The 15,178-nt window shown below is 42.1% G+C and overlaps 1 protein-coding gene across 3 annotated transcripts in view; it reads left to right on the forward strand.

The window, feature by feature from the left end:
- Positions 1–15,178, forward strand: part of LOC119961966 (protein TANC1-like) — a 145,192-nt gene that overhangs the window by 72,133 nt on the left and 57,881 nt on the right. For all 3 annotated transcript variants that reach the window (XM_038789625.1, XM_038789627.1, XM_038789628.1), the window contains exons 11-14: positions 1,865–2,472; positions 7,884–7,992; positions 9,085–9,207; positions 11,847–12,083. In XM_038789625.1, coding sequence (XP_038645553.1) covers positions 1,865–2,472; positions 7,884–7,992; positions 9,085–9,207; positions 11,847–12,083 — 1,077 coding nt within the window. The remainder of the gene's footprint in view (positions 1–1,864; positions 2,473–7,883; positions 7,993–9,084; positions 9,208–11,846; positions 12,084–15,178) is intronic.

The raw sequence follows: 15,178 nt of genomic DNA on the forward strand, positions 1-15,178 counted from the left end.
GACCCGCACTCCAGTGGCTCTGTCCCCTTTCTTGGATCAGTAAAATTGATGCCTGCGCCAGCGTAGCCGGCAGTTCCCACTTCACCGCTTCACTGAACATACCCAGAAGGTGAGGGGCCAACGCCGTCAGGAACAGCGTATAAAATTCCGCCGGGAAGCTGTCTGGCCACCGTGCCTTGCCCAACTGCATTGTGCCAATGCACTCCATCACCTCCTTCCTTTCCCCTCAGCTTGGCCCTATTCAGCCCCCCATAGAAGGCCTGTAACTGCAGCTGGTGGGCCAGCATGTGGCTCGCCTTCTCCCCAGACTCATGCTGCTCCCTCCTGTGCCTGTTGCAGCTGGTCCACCGCTCCTCGTCATCAACCGGTCAAACCCCTCCTGAAGTCTCTTTCTTTCCGCTAGCAACTTCTTCCTGGGAGCCACAGAATACCTCCTATCCACCTATCTCGCCCAAATAATCAGCTGGCGAGAGTCCACTGAACAGCCTCTTCATGAATCTGGTCTCATCCCAATTAGGCGCATGTATACTCACCAATACCAACTAAGTCCCCTCGAGCACCCCATTCATTATCACAAACCTCCACCCTGGCCTCCGTAAACCCCATTTTCGTATTCAGAATGGCAATCTTGAACTTCCAGTCGAACCCCGAGTGGAACACTTGCCCCACCCACCCCTTCCTCGGCCTCATCTGATCTTTCACCTGGAGATGCAACTCCTGCAGAAAAATTACTTGCTGTCAAACATTTCAAGTGCGCGAACACCTGGGACCGCGTAACCGACCCACAATTATCATTGGCCCCCACCCCCCCCCCCCCCCAAAAAAGAGGGCCAGATGGCCCTCGCCTGTCCATGCCCTAACTCCCCCTACATTTTTCTGCGTCGCCCCAACCCAGGCTAACCACTGCAGCCCCCCCCATTTCATTTCCGTTCACCTAGCATTTCTTTCCAGCGTGGCAGCTCCCACCTGAAGGCCCTAACCCAAAGACCCAATGTCACCACCCCCTCTACCCATCCCTTCCATTCTCTCCTACACCCCCCTGTTGCTTCTCTCCAGCCCTCCTCCCCGGCCCCTACATCAGTACCACGCACCAACCCAATGCAAGAAACATCAGCCCAAAATGGCCCCATACAGAACATTCTTGAGCCACCCCACTGTCCCGCCCTGACTCACTGCAACCCCATATGCACTGTACAGAGCATTAAAAAAAAGTGCAATACAGTTAAACATAATATTCCCATCACCGAAGGGCCCCCCCTCCGAAAAAAAACGGCAATTTAACTTCAATCCAAAAATGGAGGGTGTACCCACCCCCATAACAACCTTTCCCAATCTGCAAACAAAAACATGACAAAATAATCAGGCAGCTCTGGCTCATTTTATAATGTTAGTTTCCGGTTCGCACTCTCTTTCAGCAGGTGACCAGTGCTGACTTATTTGCCAGAACAGACCCAGGGCAATCTGTATCCGTCCCAATTAGGTACTAATTAAATGGACGCAGCCATAAAAAAAATCACAATTTTGAATAAATTATTTTGAGCATTCCGTAAGCCAGAAGCTAGTCTATCAATTTCTTATGAGCTGAAATTGATTAGAATAATGGGCTATATCGTATATTTTGATATTTAAAGCATCAAAATAATCCTCCAATTTTCAAAACACAAATTTGTCTCCAAATGCATCAAACACCACCAATTTAAACTTCATAATTTTTAGAATACTGCAGTAGAAAAAGTTGCAAATTATAGAATGGTGAATAAACAAACTAAAATGGTGTGCAGAAATGCTTCTGCCATAATAAATATTTGAATTTAGGTTTACAATTTCTGTTCCTTTGCACTAAAAAACCCTTTGTTTCATATAGGAGATCACAAGTCTACTTCCATTCGTCAAAATTTCTCTCGATGATTTTCCAGAGAACGAAGATATTAGCAAGGATCTGAATATATACATCCATCACAGAATTAATAGTAGTGACGGAATACTCAGTAATATATTTTTGAGTGGAAAAACTGACACCATTACAGTGACCAAAGTCAGCAATCATCTCATCATGCGCAGCCAAGGATCTTATCTATATTTGAAGCTGACCTTGGATTTGTTTGAAAAGGGTCATTTGGTCATTAAGAGTGCAAGTTACAACGTCGTTCCAGTGTCTCTGTCTGAATTGTATCTGTTACAATGCAACATGAAGTTTCTAACGCATACTTCCTTTGAAAAGGCTCTTCCTGTGTTGAATGTAGCCTTGGCATCCCTTCATCCGCTGACAGATGAACAGATTTACCAAGCAATAAATGCTGGCTCTGTGAAGGGTGATCTGGAGTGGGAGGACTTCCAGCAGAGAATGGAGAGCCTTTCGTGTTTTCTGATCAAACGAAGGGACAAAACGCGAATGTTTTGCCATCCATCTTTTAGGGAGTGGCTTGTTTGGAGAGCAGACGGTGAAAATATGGACTTTCTTTGTGATCCAAGGTTGGTATATTTGAATTTTAAAACAACTGTAATGTGCAGATTAATTTACAACTGAAGATTTATCATTTCAGACAAATATGTCTGTCTTTCTAACTCCAGGTTAGTGACCACTAATTCATAGTCATTCAGCAAAATGAAATCTTCAAAAAAAAGAAATTGAAGCTGAAGGGCAATGTCACCAGAAAACAATGATTTCAATTATGTTGATGACACTCAGTGCTACCTTACCACCATATCTCTCAATTTCTCCACTGTTGGTAAGCTATCAGACTCTGCCACAACTCGTATACCAAAATCCTCATTCATGCCTTTCTTACCTCCAGACTTGACTCTTCCAGCTGGTTAGCCTCCGACATTCAACCTTTCATAAACCTGAGGTCTTCCAGAATCCTGCACCCTGTTCCTACTTCAGTGTCATTCACCCATCACCCCTGTGCTCACTGACTTTCATTGGCTCCTAATCAAGCAGCACATCAATTTTAACATTTTCATCCTTATTTTCAAATGCTGCCGTTGTCTTATCTCACGTAGCCCTATAATCCTCTTCCGCGCCACAATCCTCTGACATACCTGTACTTAATTCTGGCCTCTTGAGCATTTCTAATTTTGATTGCTCCACCATTGATGGCTGTGTCCTAGGTTGCCATGTCCCTATGTTCTGGAATTCCCTCCATAATTAAACCTATCTTTTTTCATTTAAGATGCTCTTTAAAACCTACGTCTTTGACACAATGTTTGGTTAGTTGACTTAATGCCTTATTGTTTTTGCTTTTGATGCTCATGGGAAGTATGTTTTATTATGTTAAAGACACTCTATAAATATAAGGTTCATGTTATACGGAAAACCATGCTCCTTCATCCCAGACTTTATAGAATCATAGAATCTTATAGCACAGAAGGAGGACATTTGACCCATCTTGTCTGCGCCGGCACCCGAAAGAGCTACTTAGCTAGTTTGATTCCCGAGCCCTATCTCCATGGCCCTCTAAATTCATCAGTTTCAAATATTATATCAAGCTCTTTTGAAACCTCCCATGGAATCGGCCTCTACCACTCTCCAAGGCAGCGCATTCCAAATCCTAACAACTGAGTAAAGAAGTTTCTCATCTCACTCCTAGCTTTCTTGCTGACCATCTTGAAATTGTGACCCCCCCCTAGTCACTGACTTACCAATTAGTGGAAACAGATATCTTCTTTGCCCTGTCAAATTTGTTCACAATTTTGAATACCTCAATGAGGTCACCTCTTAAATGTTTTCTGCTCTAAGGCGAACACACCCAATTTCTCTAATTTTTTTTGTATCTAAAATGCCTCATTCTAATAAATCTCCTCTGCACTCACTTCACGGCTTTAACATAATAATTTTGTCACAAGTAGGCTTTCATTACATTGCAATGAAGTTACTGTGAAAAGCCCCTTGTCACCACATTCCAGTGCCTGTTCGGGTACACAGAGGGAGAATTCAGAATGTCCAAATTACCTAACAGCACTTCTTTCGGGACATGCGGGAGGAAACCGGAGCACCGGAGGAAATCCACACAGACTGTGATCCAAGGCGGGAATCGCACTTGGGACCTTGGAGCTGTGAAACAACAGTGCTGCCAACTGTGCTACCCAGAACTGAACACTATTCCAAATGTGGTCTGACCAATGATTTGGAGAGGTGTATCTTCACTTCCTTGCTTTTATAAACCCAAGGATCCTATAAGCCGCCTTAATAACTGTTTCAACTTATCTGGTCACCTTCTGAGAATTATGCACTTGAAATGTCTCTCTGCTCCTGTACTCACTTCAAAGTTGTACCATTGAGCCTTGTTGTCTCCCCATGTTTCTTCTTCCAAAATGCATTGCCTCCCAATTCTCTGCAGTAAAATTCATATGTTGGGTGTCTGCCCATTTGGTCAACTTGTCAATGTAGCTCAGGATCATCCTCACAATTCATTATCCCCCCTAGCTTAGTATCATCTGCAAATTTAGAGATTTTGACCTGAACCCACCTCTAAATAGTTTGTATAAATCAGAAAAAGCAAGGGCCCCAATACTGGGCCCTGGGGAACATCACTTTCAACTCGTCTCCAGTCTGAGAAATGCCCATCTTTACCTACCCTCTTTCCTATCTCTTAGCCAATCTATAACTATAATCTATGCTGCCAAGAATCCATCAATCCCAAACATTTCTGATTTGCTAACCAATCTGCCATTTGGCATGGTATCAAATGCTTTCTGAAAGTCCAAATATACAATCCCTACAGCACTATCCTCATCTACTCACTTCAGGCTAACATATATGAAAATAAGATTTTTTGATTGCTGAAATTAAGCAATGTTAACTTTTGGTGAATCACACATGTGTTGCTATATTGACCCAAAACAAAATTAGCAAATGAGAAACAACAATTAGCGACTCCGGTAACGTTAGGGAACTTGAACCACTGGGTTCATGATACAGTAGATACTAGAAATCTGAAATAAAAATGTAAAATGGTAGAAATACTCAGCAGATTGGGCAGTATCCTTCGAGGGAGAGAAGCATTTAACATTCCTGATCTTTTGCCAGATCGCTTGATACTTGAAATTCCCGCTTTAAATTCTACAGGTGTTTTTTGGATTCTCTGAACCCAAGTACTGCTCCCAGACTGACCCTCTTTCTCCTGAATAAATCTAAAACTCAGCACTTGCATAATCAAAGTGACCTCTCTTCCCACACCTGAAACATGTCAGACCACTGAGAAACCTTCTGCCCCCTGTACCTATCTGTGGGACCCCCCCTAGATCAGCCACAAACTGTGGGCAGGATTTTCCGTTGCAGACTGATCGAGGTGAATAATTACATTAAAATTATTGTTTCATGGAAGTTTTGTTTCCCACTCAATGTAAAGTGCAAGTAGTGAATAAATGGAGCAAAATATATGAAGGACTCCATACTTAAGGAAGACATTTGTATATGTGGGGCAGGATTCTCTGTTAGCTGACGCCGAAATAGTGAAAAATGATTGGGCGAAGAATAGATTCCGACGGCAAAATCACAGCTGTGCCGATTTGACAGCAGAGCGCATTCTCCAATTCTCCGTCACTTGACAGTGGCATCAATGCGGTTTGGAACTTGCGTACAGTAAAATACCGTCCGCGTATCATTAGCGGACCTGACCCAGTATTTTACTTGGCCTTCGCGATTCTCCGCCTCAGATGGCCCATGTTCCTGACGGCACGGCTCACTCTGTGCTTTTTAAAAAACGTGAAACCGGCGTCGTGGCTGCTGAGGGGGAGAGAGAGGGAGGTAGGAAAGTGTCCAACATCACCATAGTTTGCTGATAGTTGTTCTGCTGGCCAGGGGCTTCTGCCAGTGCCAGCTGGAGTAGTGGGATGTGGCCAGGAGGTGGGCTGTGGGATCAGGTTGGATGGGGACAGAACAAAATTGCCGCGGTTGGAAAGGCAGCCGTGCAGCTGTAAAGACCGCTGATAGCTCACTGTGAACTTGGGCCACTGGTCGTATAGCTGTCCCCCCCAGGCCACCTCCCAGGTGACCCATCAGCTGTATGGACACGCTCCAGCACAACCAGTGCCATCTTGTTGGCTGGGATGAATGAGTTTGGGGATTGCAATGTGTATATGTGGATGTAGCTTGTCAGCCCCCTGAGTGTCAATCATAGACCTGTCGAATCGCGCACCATTTTTCATTGGAATCGATTGTGTTCCATGTGGCACTGGTGCTAGCCCCTCCACAGTCACTGAATCGATTCAGGTTCAGTGCTAGTTTTGCTGTTATGAAAGTGCATTAATCCTGCTGCGGCGTCAACACTTAGTCTCAGGAACGGAGAATCCAGCCCCTGATCTTTTATAAATTTGCACGTGTATATCTTAGCATGTTGTGCATGCAAAGGTGTTAATCTACACACTGCATATTTGTGTTTCTACATTTTAAATATATTTGTTTAATACATGAACTCTGTCTAATTCAAGATCATCTCTGACTTTGCTGAACTATGTTGGTGATTTTTCCATCATTGGGAGTGGGGACCTGGGAGTATTAGGAAACCAAGCTGAGTTTGTGAACCCTAAGGTGGAACACCAGAATCTGGGAGTAAAGAGTGAAATCCGAGTCCTTAGGGCCCTATGAAGAAAAGAATGGGAGTTAAGGGGTAGTGTTGGATGGTTTGCTGAGATGTAATAGGATTGAGGAGACGGGCAGTGTTGTGGGAGATTGATGCTCAGGCGAATTGTGACATAAGCTGTCCTTTCCCCTTTTTGATATACCAGGTGTCCCACTTGTTAGCCCTAAAGCTATTGCTTTGGGCCATCAGGCAAGCCCACCTATTGCTTTCACTGGCTTGCCTTTGTACCTTAAAGCACTTGGGGCACAATTAATGAGTTTGTGAAAAATGGCTTAATTAGCATCAATATGTATTGAGAAACAAACCATGGTCAAAAGATTTTTTAAAGTCACATATTGACATTAAATAAATAACCTTCATGTTACAAATACACTTCAGAACTATCTTTTCCCCCTAAATTTGCAACCAAAATGGTGAAAGGATGATTGGCATGGAAAAAATCCAATCAGGAGAAACCTCTAGCTAAAGAAACCTCCCAACTAAGGTTAAATCTCTTTTTTGTGGGGGAACTTGCTATTTTGTTCAATATTTTGAAGTAGAAATGTTCATGAAACCATGGTATTGTATATGTCCTACTGAAGTATCCTGTAACATTGTATCTTAAAAAATTATGTTCCCATCATACTATTTTTTTAAGAAAATATTTAATTGAAACATTTGTAATTTCCACAATTTAACACGTTGACATTTCTAAAACAACTGTGCGGGTCAACGCACAAAATACCCTCTAAAAGAACAATAAACCAAGTCTCCCACTTCTCCCGCCCTATCCCCAGTTTACGTATACTAAGCTCCCTGTCCTTATTTACCATTATCCTGCCTCCTGTTTTCCTCCCCCCCCCCCCCCCCCCACCCCCACCTTTTCCCCTTACACTGATGTTCAATTTTTGTTTAAGAAAATCGATGAACGGCTGCCAACTCTGGGTGAATCCCTGTATTGATCCTCTCAGAGCGAACTTGATTTTCTCCAGACTGAGAAACCCTACCATGTCGTTGACCCACATTCCTGACTTCGGGGGCTCCGAATTCCTCCGTCTCAGCAAGATCCGTCTCCGGGCCACCAGGGAGAAGAAGGCCAGGATATCGGCCTCCCTCCTCCCCACCATTCTATCTTAGACTCTCCAATTCAGTATTTTACGTCCTTAGCAAAGACAACCGCAATGACTACATAGATATTATATTGTCCGAGATAGAATAGAATATGCTGGACTGGCAGTATTTCAAGAACAGTTATTAAATTTATAGCATTATTCAATGGTCAATTACAACTCTGCCTTCTTGATTCCTGTTCTCTCTCAGGAGTGGGCACTCCCTTATGGCATTCATGTTCTCTCGCCAAGAAGGAAAACTAAACCGACAGCAGACGGTAGAATTCGGCCATCACATATTGAAAGCGCATATTTTCAAGGTAAGTACAGATCCGATTAAATCATCTTTTGAAAAGAAAAGCAAAAGCTTTTATATCATCTTTATTAGTGTCACAAGAAGGCTTACATTAACACTGCAATGAAGCTACTGTGAAAATCCCCTAGTCGCCACATTCCAGCGCCTGTTTGGGTACACGGAGAATTCAGAATGTCCAATTCACCTAACAAGCACATCTTTGTAGGAGGAAACCAGAGCACCCAGAGGAAACCCACGCAGACACAGGGAGAACGTGCAGACTCCGCACAGACAGTGACCCAAGCCGGGAATCGAACCCCGGTCCCTGGGGCTGTGAAGCAACAGTGCTAACCAATGTGCTACAGTGCAGCCCCGTATAATATATAGTCTTTGGTGTAGAGATGTTGCATTATATACCAGATGCATATTTAAGTTTTGCAAAGACCACAACCTTTAGTTATTTTAACTGTGTGGATTGGTGTATGCCTGTGCAATAGTTACTCAGAATTAGAAGTGGTTTTAATTCTTCTTATCTTTTTTGGGTGACTATTGATGTAACCAAGTGGGAAATGCTGTATCATGTGGTTACATGCCATTATAATTTTATAATGGAAAGGTGCTTGGCAGAGCAAGGGTTAGTGTGTTACTGAAGAAGGATGTCCCCACCCCCCTTCTCCTCTTTCCTCCTCCTCCTCCTCCTCGCCCCCCCGGATATGATATATAGAATCACACGGTAATACTGAGAACACTCCCTAGGAACATCTTGCATGGAGAGGCAGCACCCGGCGTGACATTAACTGGGATCTTTAAATAGTTAAAGATTAATGTTTAAACATACAAGTCCCAAGATTTAATGGTTCTATACACTATGTGTGTTTCACAAAAATATCATAACCCCCACAAACTTAATTTCTCATAATTACATCCACCTTTTCCGTCTATGCAGACAGAATCTTCTTGACCCAAGTTGAAACCACAACTGGACTGGGTTGGTACAAAACAGGACTTTCTCATAATATTTTCAATGTTAGCTAGGATGTTTAAGGACTTAGAAAATTAATATGTAATGGGATTTCAATTTGAAATGTAATAATCCATGCTTTTAACTTATTTGTAGGGCCAAAGCAAAAGGACAGGAATCTCATCTAGTATCCTTCAAGCTCTATGGATAAGCTATGGCAGTGATGGATTGTCTGCTGCCCTCACATCCTTACGAAATCTTTATACACCCAATGTGAAGGTAAGAGAATATAGATAAAGCACCAGCCCACACTTCCCCATTTTTAGGCTCTCGCCCTCCCCAGCAATTATCAGCCTTTCTCTGCGTGTTTCACGCTGGCTGCTTGTTAATTGGTCAACCAGCGCAAAATCATGTTTTGGGGCTCTTCGTGGCTGGAAACTCATTTCGAGCCCACTTCCGGGCCTGTCCATACTTACGAAATAAAAGAAGACTTGTATGCTAATTACACCCAAGTTTCCCTTTTATACATTTCAAGACTTTGACTCAAGCATTCAATTTAATTCTTCCTCCGAGGTATTTGTTTTCACCTTCTATTAGCTTTTGGCTAAGTGATCCTCAAAGTTTCTTCAAATACCCATGATTGTGGATTCTTCACCTCAGTCTAGGGCTTTGCTACATTTAGCCATTTTTACAACCAGGAAAACCCTGGAGCTTCCATGTTCCTTGATCTGGTTTTGGACAGACACTGTTGGCAGGCTCTTCTCATTGCCTTCTCCAAGGTAGCTACTCGTTTTAACTGGGAATTGCTATGGATATCTTATTCTAGCTCCAAACCAGGCAAATCTTCCAGCCTTTTGTTTCCCTCATGAGCGCTTGTCTCCAAACTGAACTGCTGCTGCCTGCTTCTGTGCATGTAAACACATGAATAAGCAAGGGAACATTGCTAACCATGGCAGCCAGTCTCCATGGCATACATGGGATGTTGTTACCAAGCCAAAAGTATTTTACCTTCAAAACCAAACCTTTTGATTCTGGTACCTATATGAATAATTAATACTGTATCTCTAAAGAGTTAATGACCCTCTCCACTAGCCATGCTGGTTCAACCATCTTTGATTTGGAAACTACACGAACAATCCAAATGCCTTATTGATGTAACTTGTAGACTTCTTGCCCCTCCCAAAATCTCAAAGATGGGACATCAATTGTTTAGGTTTTATAATTTTTCAATCCCAACCTCAAATAAACATAATTTACTCAGGTCTGTATATCTGTTCTTCAATCAAATCGTTCCATTAAACAACATTTAACTCTAATTTCTAATACTAAAAGTTATGGTTCTAAAACACATGAATTTCAGAATTAAGATATTCACAATGCTGCACCGATGCTATTGAAAGTTGTATTTCTGTTGAAAGCTAAAAAAATCCAGTTGTAACTCAAGCCTTTGAGACTGACCTTAGTGAATGAAGATTTTGTTGAGCAATTTAATCACTTTATTCTGAAATATGTAATTTTTTCTTGGCTTTATTTTGTTTTAGTGCAATAGTTTGAATAATAAAAATGGCAGCCCAGTTTGATTTGGCATGTTCATCAATTTAAAAAGCTATAAAATGTTGACATGTTCAGATAGCGGTTTGTCATAAATGTTGACATATGTATTTCAATTAGAATTTTAAATCTTGATACAGAGTGCAATGAAAGTAAGGTTCCTGGATGGATACACATATTACTGTATGTACATTGGAGCTTATATCCACAATAATTAAGGAAGATGCATTTGATGGGAAGCTAGATAAGTACATGACGCGAAAAATACATAGTAGATTTTGTTGTTAGGATTAGGTGAGCGAAATTGGGAGGTGGCTTGTGTGGAGCATAAATCAATTGGATCTTTTCCAGTACCATATATTCAATGCATCTTGCACAACACCTTCTATATCCTCAAGATATCCCAAAGCTATTAAAGCCAAATAATTCATTTGGAATGTGGTTTCAGCTATTTTGGAGGCAAATGAGCATCAGTGAGATGCCAGAACACTGGGAGAATTTTCAGTTTTTAGATACAATCTTTTATATTCACACTAATGGGTAGAATGGGGCCTTGGTTTAACAACTCATCAAAAAACCTCAGACAAAGCCCTGTCAGAATTCAATTGATTACCATAAAATCATAGAATGTGTAGTGCAGAAGGAGGCTATTCGGGCCATCGAGTCTGCACCAGCCCCCTGGAAAGAGCACCCCACCCAAGCCCACACCTCCACCCCACCCCCATAACCCAATAACCCCACCTAACCTTTTTGGACACTAAGGGTAATCTAGCATGGCCAATTCACCTAACCTGCACATCTTTGGACTGTGGAAGGAAGCAGGAGCACCTGGAGGAAACCACGCTGTCACGGGGAGAATGTGCAGAGTCCGCACAGACAATGGCCCAAGCCAGAAATCGAACCTGGGACCCTGGAGCTGTGGAGCAACAGTGCTAACCACTGTGCTACCATGCTGCCCATTAGCCATAATCCATGTTGGCTGAGTTAAATTAAATGGTGATATGGTTAATTTGCTACAGGTGCCTTCTAGTTTGTATCTGTCAAAGCACGATCAGTATAAAAAGTTCAATTTCATAACTCAATTTATAAGAAAGTGGAGTGATGTCACAGGCAAAAATAAGACCGCTCTTGTGTAGTTTTTCTTGTATACTGAAATGTATTGTTAACAAAATTGTCCCATTGCTGATGTTGTTTCCATTGCACTTTGTAATCAAGGTGTCCGAGACCAGTTTTGGAGATCTTGCAGCAATATTTAAGATCTGTTTTCTTTGTGTTTAGGATGTAATCTTAATCCCAATGGAATAACTAAATGCAGGATATGTGAGGCAGATATTGGAGTAATATTCTATTTCTGTAACAAATTGTAGGTAAGTCGATTGTTGATTTTGGGAGGAGCCAGCGTGAACTACAGAACTGAGGCCTTGAACAATGCACCCATCCTTTGTGTTCAGTCACATCTTGGTCATCAGGAAATGGTAAACCTGCTGCTTGAATTTGGAGCTGAAGTTGACCATATTTCTGAAAGTGGCATGACCCCTTTCTGTCATGCTGCAGCTGCAGGATACCTTAATATTACGACTCTTCTGTGCAAGAAAGGAGCAAAGGTAAGTGATTTTATTGAAGCTTCATAAAATAGACTTGTGTATTTGAGTACTAAAAATATTTTCCAAGATTTGTCTGTATATCATTTAGTTTCATTGATGAGTTTCTGCAGTAGGTTACTTTTTCAAAACCATCAGAAAATACAGTATTTGAGGAACCAAGTGATATGCAGTCAAAGTCTAAAATTGCCAAAGTCAAACAGAACAATATATTGTGCCTGGTGACTACAAGTTCGGATTGTAATGTTATTGAAGCACCTTTCAAATTGGTTCCTGTTTTATTGAGACACTTGTCAACAGGATTTCTACAGTCAACAAAGGAATGACCAGCTAATGCTGGTGGTGAGAAAAGAATGTTCTTTAGGGCACTGGGAAAAATTCCTGCTGAAATTCAAGGAATTTTTTACATCCAATAAAAAGGCAAATGTGGCATTCTGCCAATACTGCATGGAAGTGCCAGTATAGATTACATGGTGAGTCAAAATTAGACTTGACAGGACAACTGTCTGATTGGGTAAGTGCTCCTGACCGAACCAAATTAAGGTAACTATTTTTGCCTTGTATTCCATTGCAAGAGACATTCTGTGAACCGTGGTTTCAAACGAGCAGCTCCCTCGCAGAGAGTGTATGCAAAGAATAGGGGCAGTCATGTTTTGACCTCTCTGTAAGCTAAGTTCTCTATGATTGCATTTACTTTCAATGGGGTTCTCAGCTGAAGTCCAGGAATTGGCTTGTAGTTTTCTGCGTTCATATGACTAATTAAAAAATAATTACTGTTTCGAAGTGCATGTTTGTGTGCATATATGCATACATGTATATATTATCTCAAAAGGCTAGCTTTTCAGGAGAGGGAAAAGAAAATGTCACAAAGACACTCTGAAGCTGTCGTTGAAGAGTGGCAGCATTGGCGTTAATGACTGGAAGGAGTTTGCTGCCAATTATTGAAAATGGTGACAGCTTGTCCTCGTCATGCTTCGAGCCCAAACACCTCAATTTTGAGGCAGAGAAAGAAAAGGAAGTCAGTTACTGCACTCTGGATCCCATTGCTTCATGGAATGTACTGTCCCATGTGTCCAAAGACCTGTGAGTCACGAATTGTCCTGTTCTGTCACCTGATGACCCATGGCAGAATGTTGTAACCCTGAGTAGACATCATCCTTGAAACAAGGGACAGCTGATGATGATGATAGGCTGTTTTTTATATTAATAATGGTCTGAATTATGCACTCATTTATGTGCAAATCATCCAGCAATTTGTGGAGAGGAAGGAAGTGCTGTGAATAGAACGATTTGTTACATTCACCATTAGTTTTGTAGAAATGGCATCTCGCCATTAACCACCTCATGAGCTTCATGAAGCTGCATAACTTCCAGATCAATTGCCCATTAAACTTGCCACAGGAATTTAACTCTAGTAATTAATAGCCTTTCAATGTCATGATGATTGCTAATGTTGCCATTCAACCTTTCTAATCCATAAAATGAATTCTTTAAATAACATTGTTAGAGATGTTATACCAAATTTAAAATATTTGTAGTTTCTTTCCTTTTTTAGCCTTGTTCTCTCTCTTGATGCAATCTTTATTTTCCTTCTCTTTATTTCACTTTCTGTACTTGATATTGAATTCACCCAGCCTAATTCATTTGTCTCCTCCATCCTATTCTGTTTATTTGTCAGTCCTTAAATATCTACTAAATTCTGGCCCATTATATAGTACAATTATCAAAGAGGCCATTCAGCTATTTATACCTGTCATCTCTTTGAAACACCTGTCCATTAGTCCCATTCAACCGCTCTTTCCTCGTAGCCCTGAAAATGTTTGTTTTTCATGTATGTCCAGTTCAAAAGTCACTATTGAGTCTCCTTCCACAATCATTTCAGTCAGTTAATTGCTGATGTGACAATTTGCAACATAATAAAATATTTATCACTTACCCTATCATTTATACGGTTGAGATTGCCCATCTCCTGTGTGATAGTGTACAACTCTTGTTGGTGGGGACCTAATGTGGGCAGTGTTAGTGTGGGCAGCATGGTAGCACAGTGGTTAGCACAGTTGCTTCACAGCTCCAGGGTCCCAGGTTCGATTCCCGGCTAGGGTCACTTTCTGTGCAGAGTCTGCATGTTCTCCCCGTGTCTGCGTGGGTTTCCTCCGGGTGCTTCAGTTTCCTCCCACAGTCCAAAGATGTGCAGGTTAGATGGATTGGCCATGCCAAATTGCCCTTAGTGTCCAAAAAGATTAGATGGGGTTACTGAGTTACGGGGTTAAGGGGATGTGGTGGAGGCATGTGCTAGAGTGGGCTGCTCTTTCCAAGGGCTGGTGCAGACTCGATATGCCGAATGGCCTCCTCCTGCACTGTAAATTCTATGATTCTAAGTAGTCTAGCTAGACTGGATCAGTTGAAAATGTTAAAACTCTGATATCTATATTAGGTAAGGATATTTAGGGATATAGAGTTTAGGCTGGTAAATGGAGTTAAGATATAGAATATTAATTTGTTTGTGGGATATGGGTTTTGCTGGCAAGGCTGACATTTATTATCCTCAGGGGATGGTGGTCTCCCTCCTAAGCAGTTGAAGTTTGTGATTTTTGTAAACCCACTGGTTAGGAAGTTCTACGGTTTTGACGTTGAAGAACCAGAGATATAGTCAGGATTGTGTGACTTGGAGGGAACTTGCAGGTGATAGTGTATGCCTGCAGCTCTTGTCCTTCTAGGTGGCAAAGGTCACTGGTTTGGAAGATGCTGTTGAAGGAGCCTTTGTGAGTTGCTACATTGTGTTTTTCATAGATCATAGAATTTACAGTGCAGAAGGAGGTCATTCGACTCATCGAGTCTTCAGCGTCCCTTGTAAAGAGAATCCTACTCCAGTCCACACTGCCACCCTATCCCAGTAACCCCACCTAACCTTTTTGGACACTAAGGGGAATTTAGCGTGGCCAATCCACCTAACCTGCACACCTTTGGACTGTGGGAGGAAACCCGAGCACCCGGAGGAAACCCACGCAGTCACGGGGAGAACGTGCAGACTCCGCACAGACAGTGACCAAAGCCTGGAATTGAACCTGGATCCATGGAGCTATGAAGCAACAGTGCTA

This window comes from Scyliorhinus canicula, chromosome 2, assembly GCF_902713615.1.
Source record: "Scyliorhinus canicula chromosome 2, sScyCan1.1, whole genome shotgun sequence".
Classification (NCBI taxonomy): domain Eukaryota; kingdom Metazoa; phylum Chordata; class Chondrichthyes; order Carcharhiniformes; family Scyliorhinidae; genus Scyliorhinus; species Scyliorhinus canicula.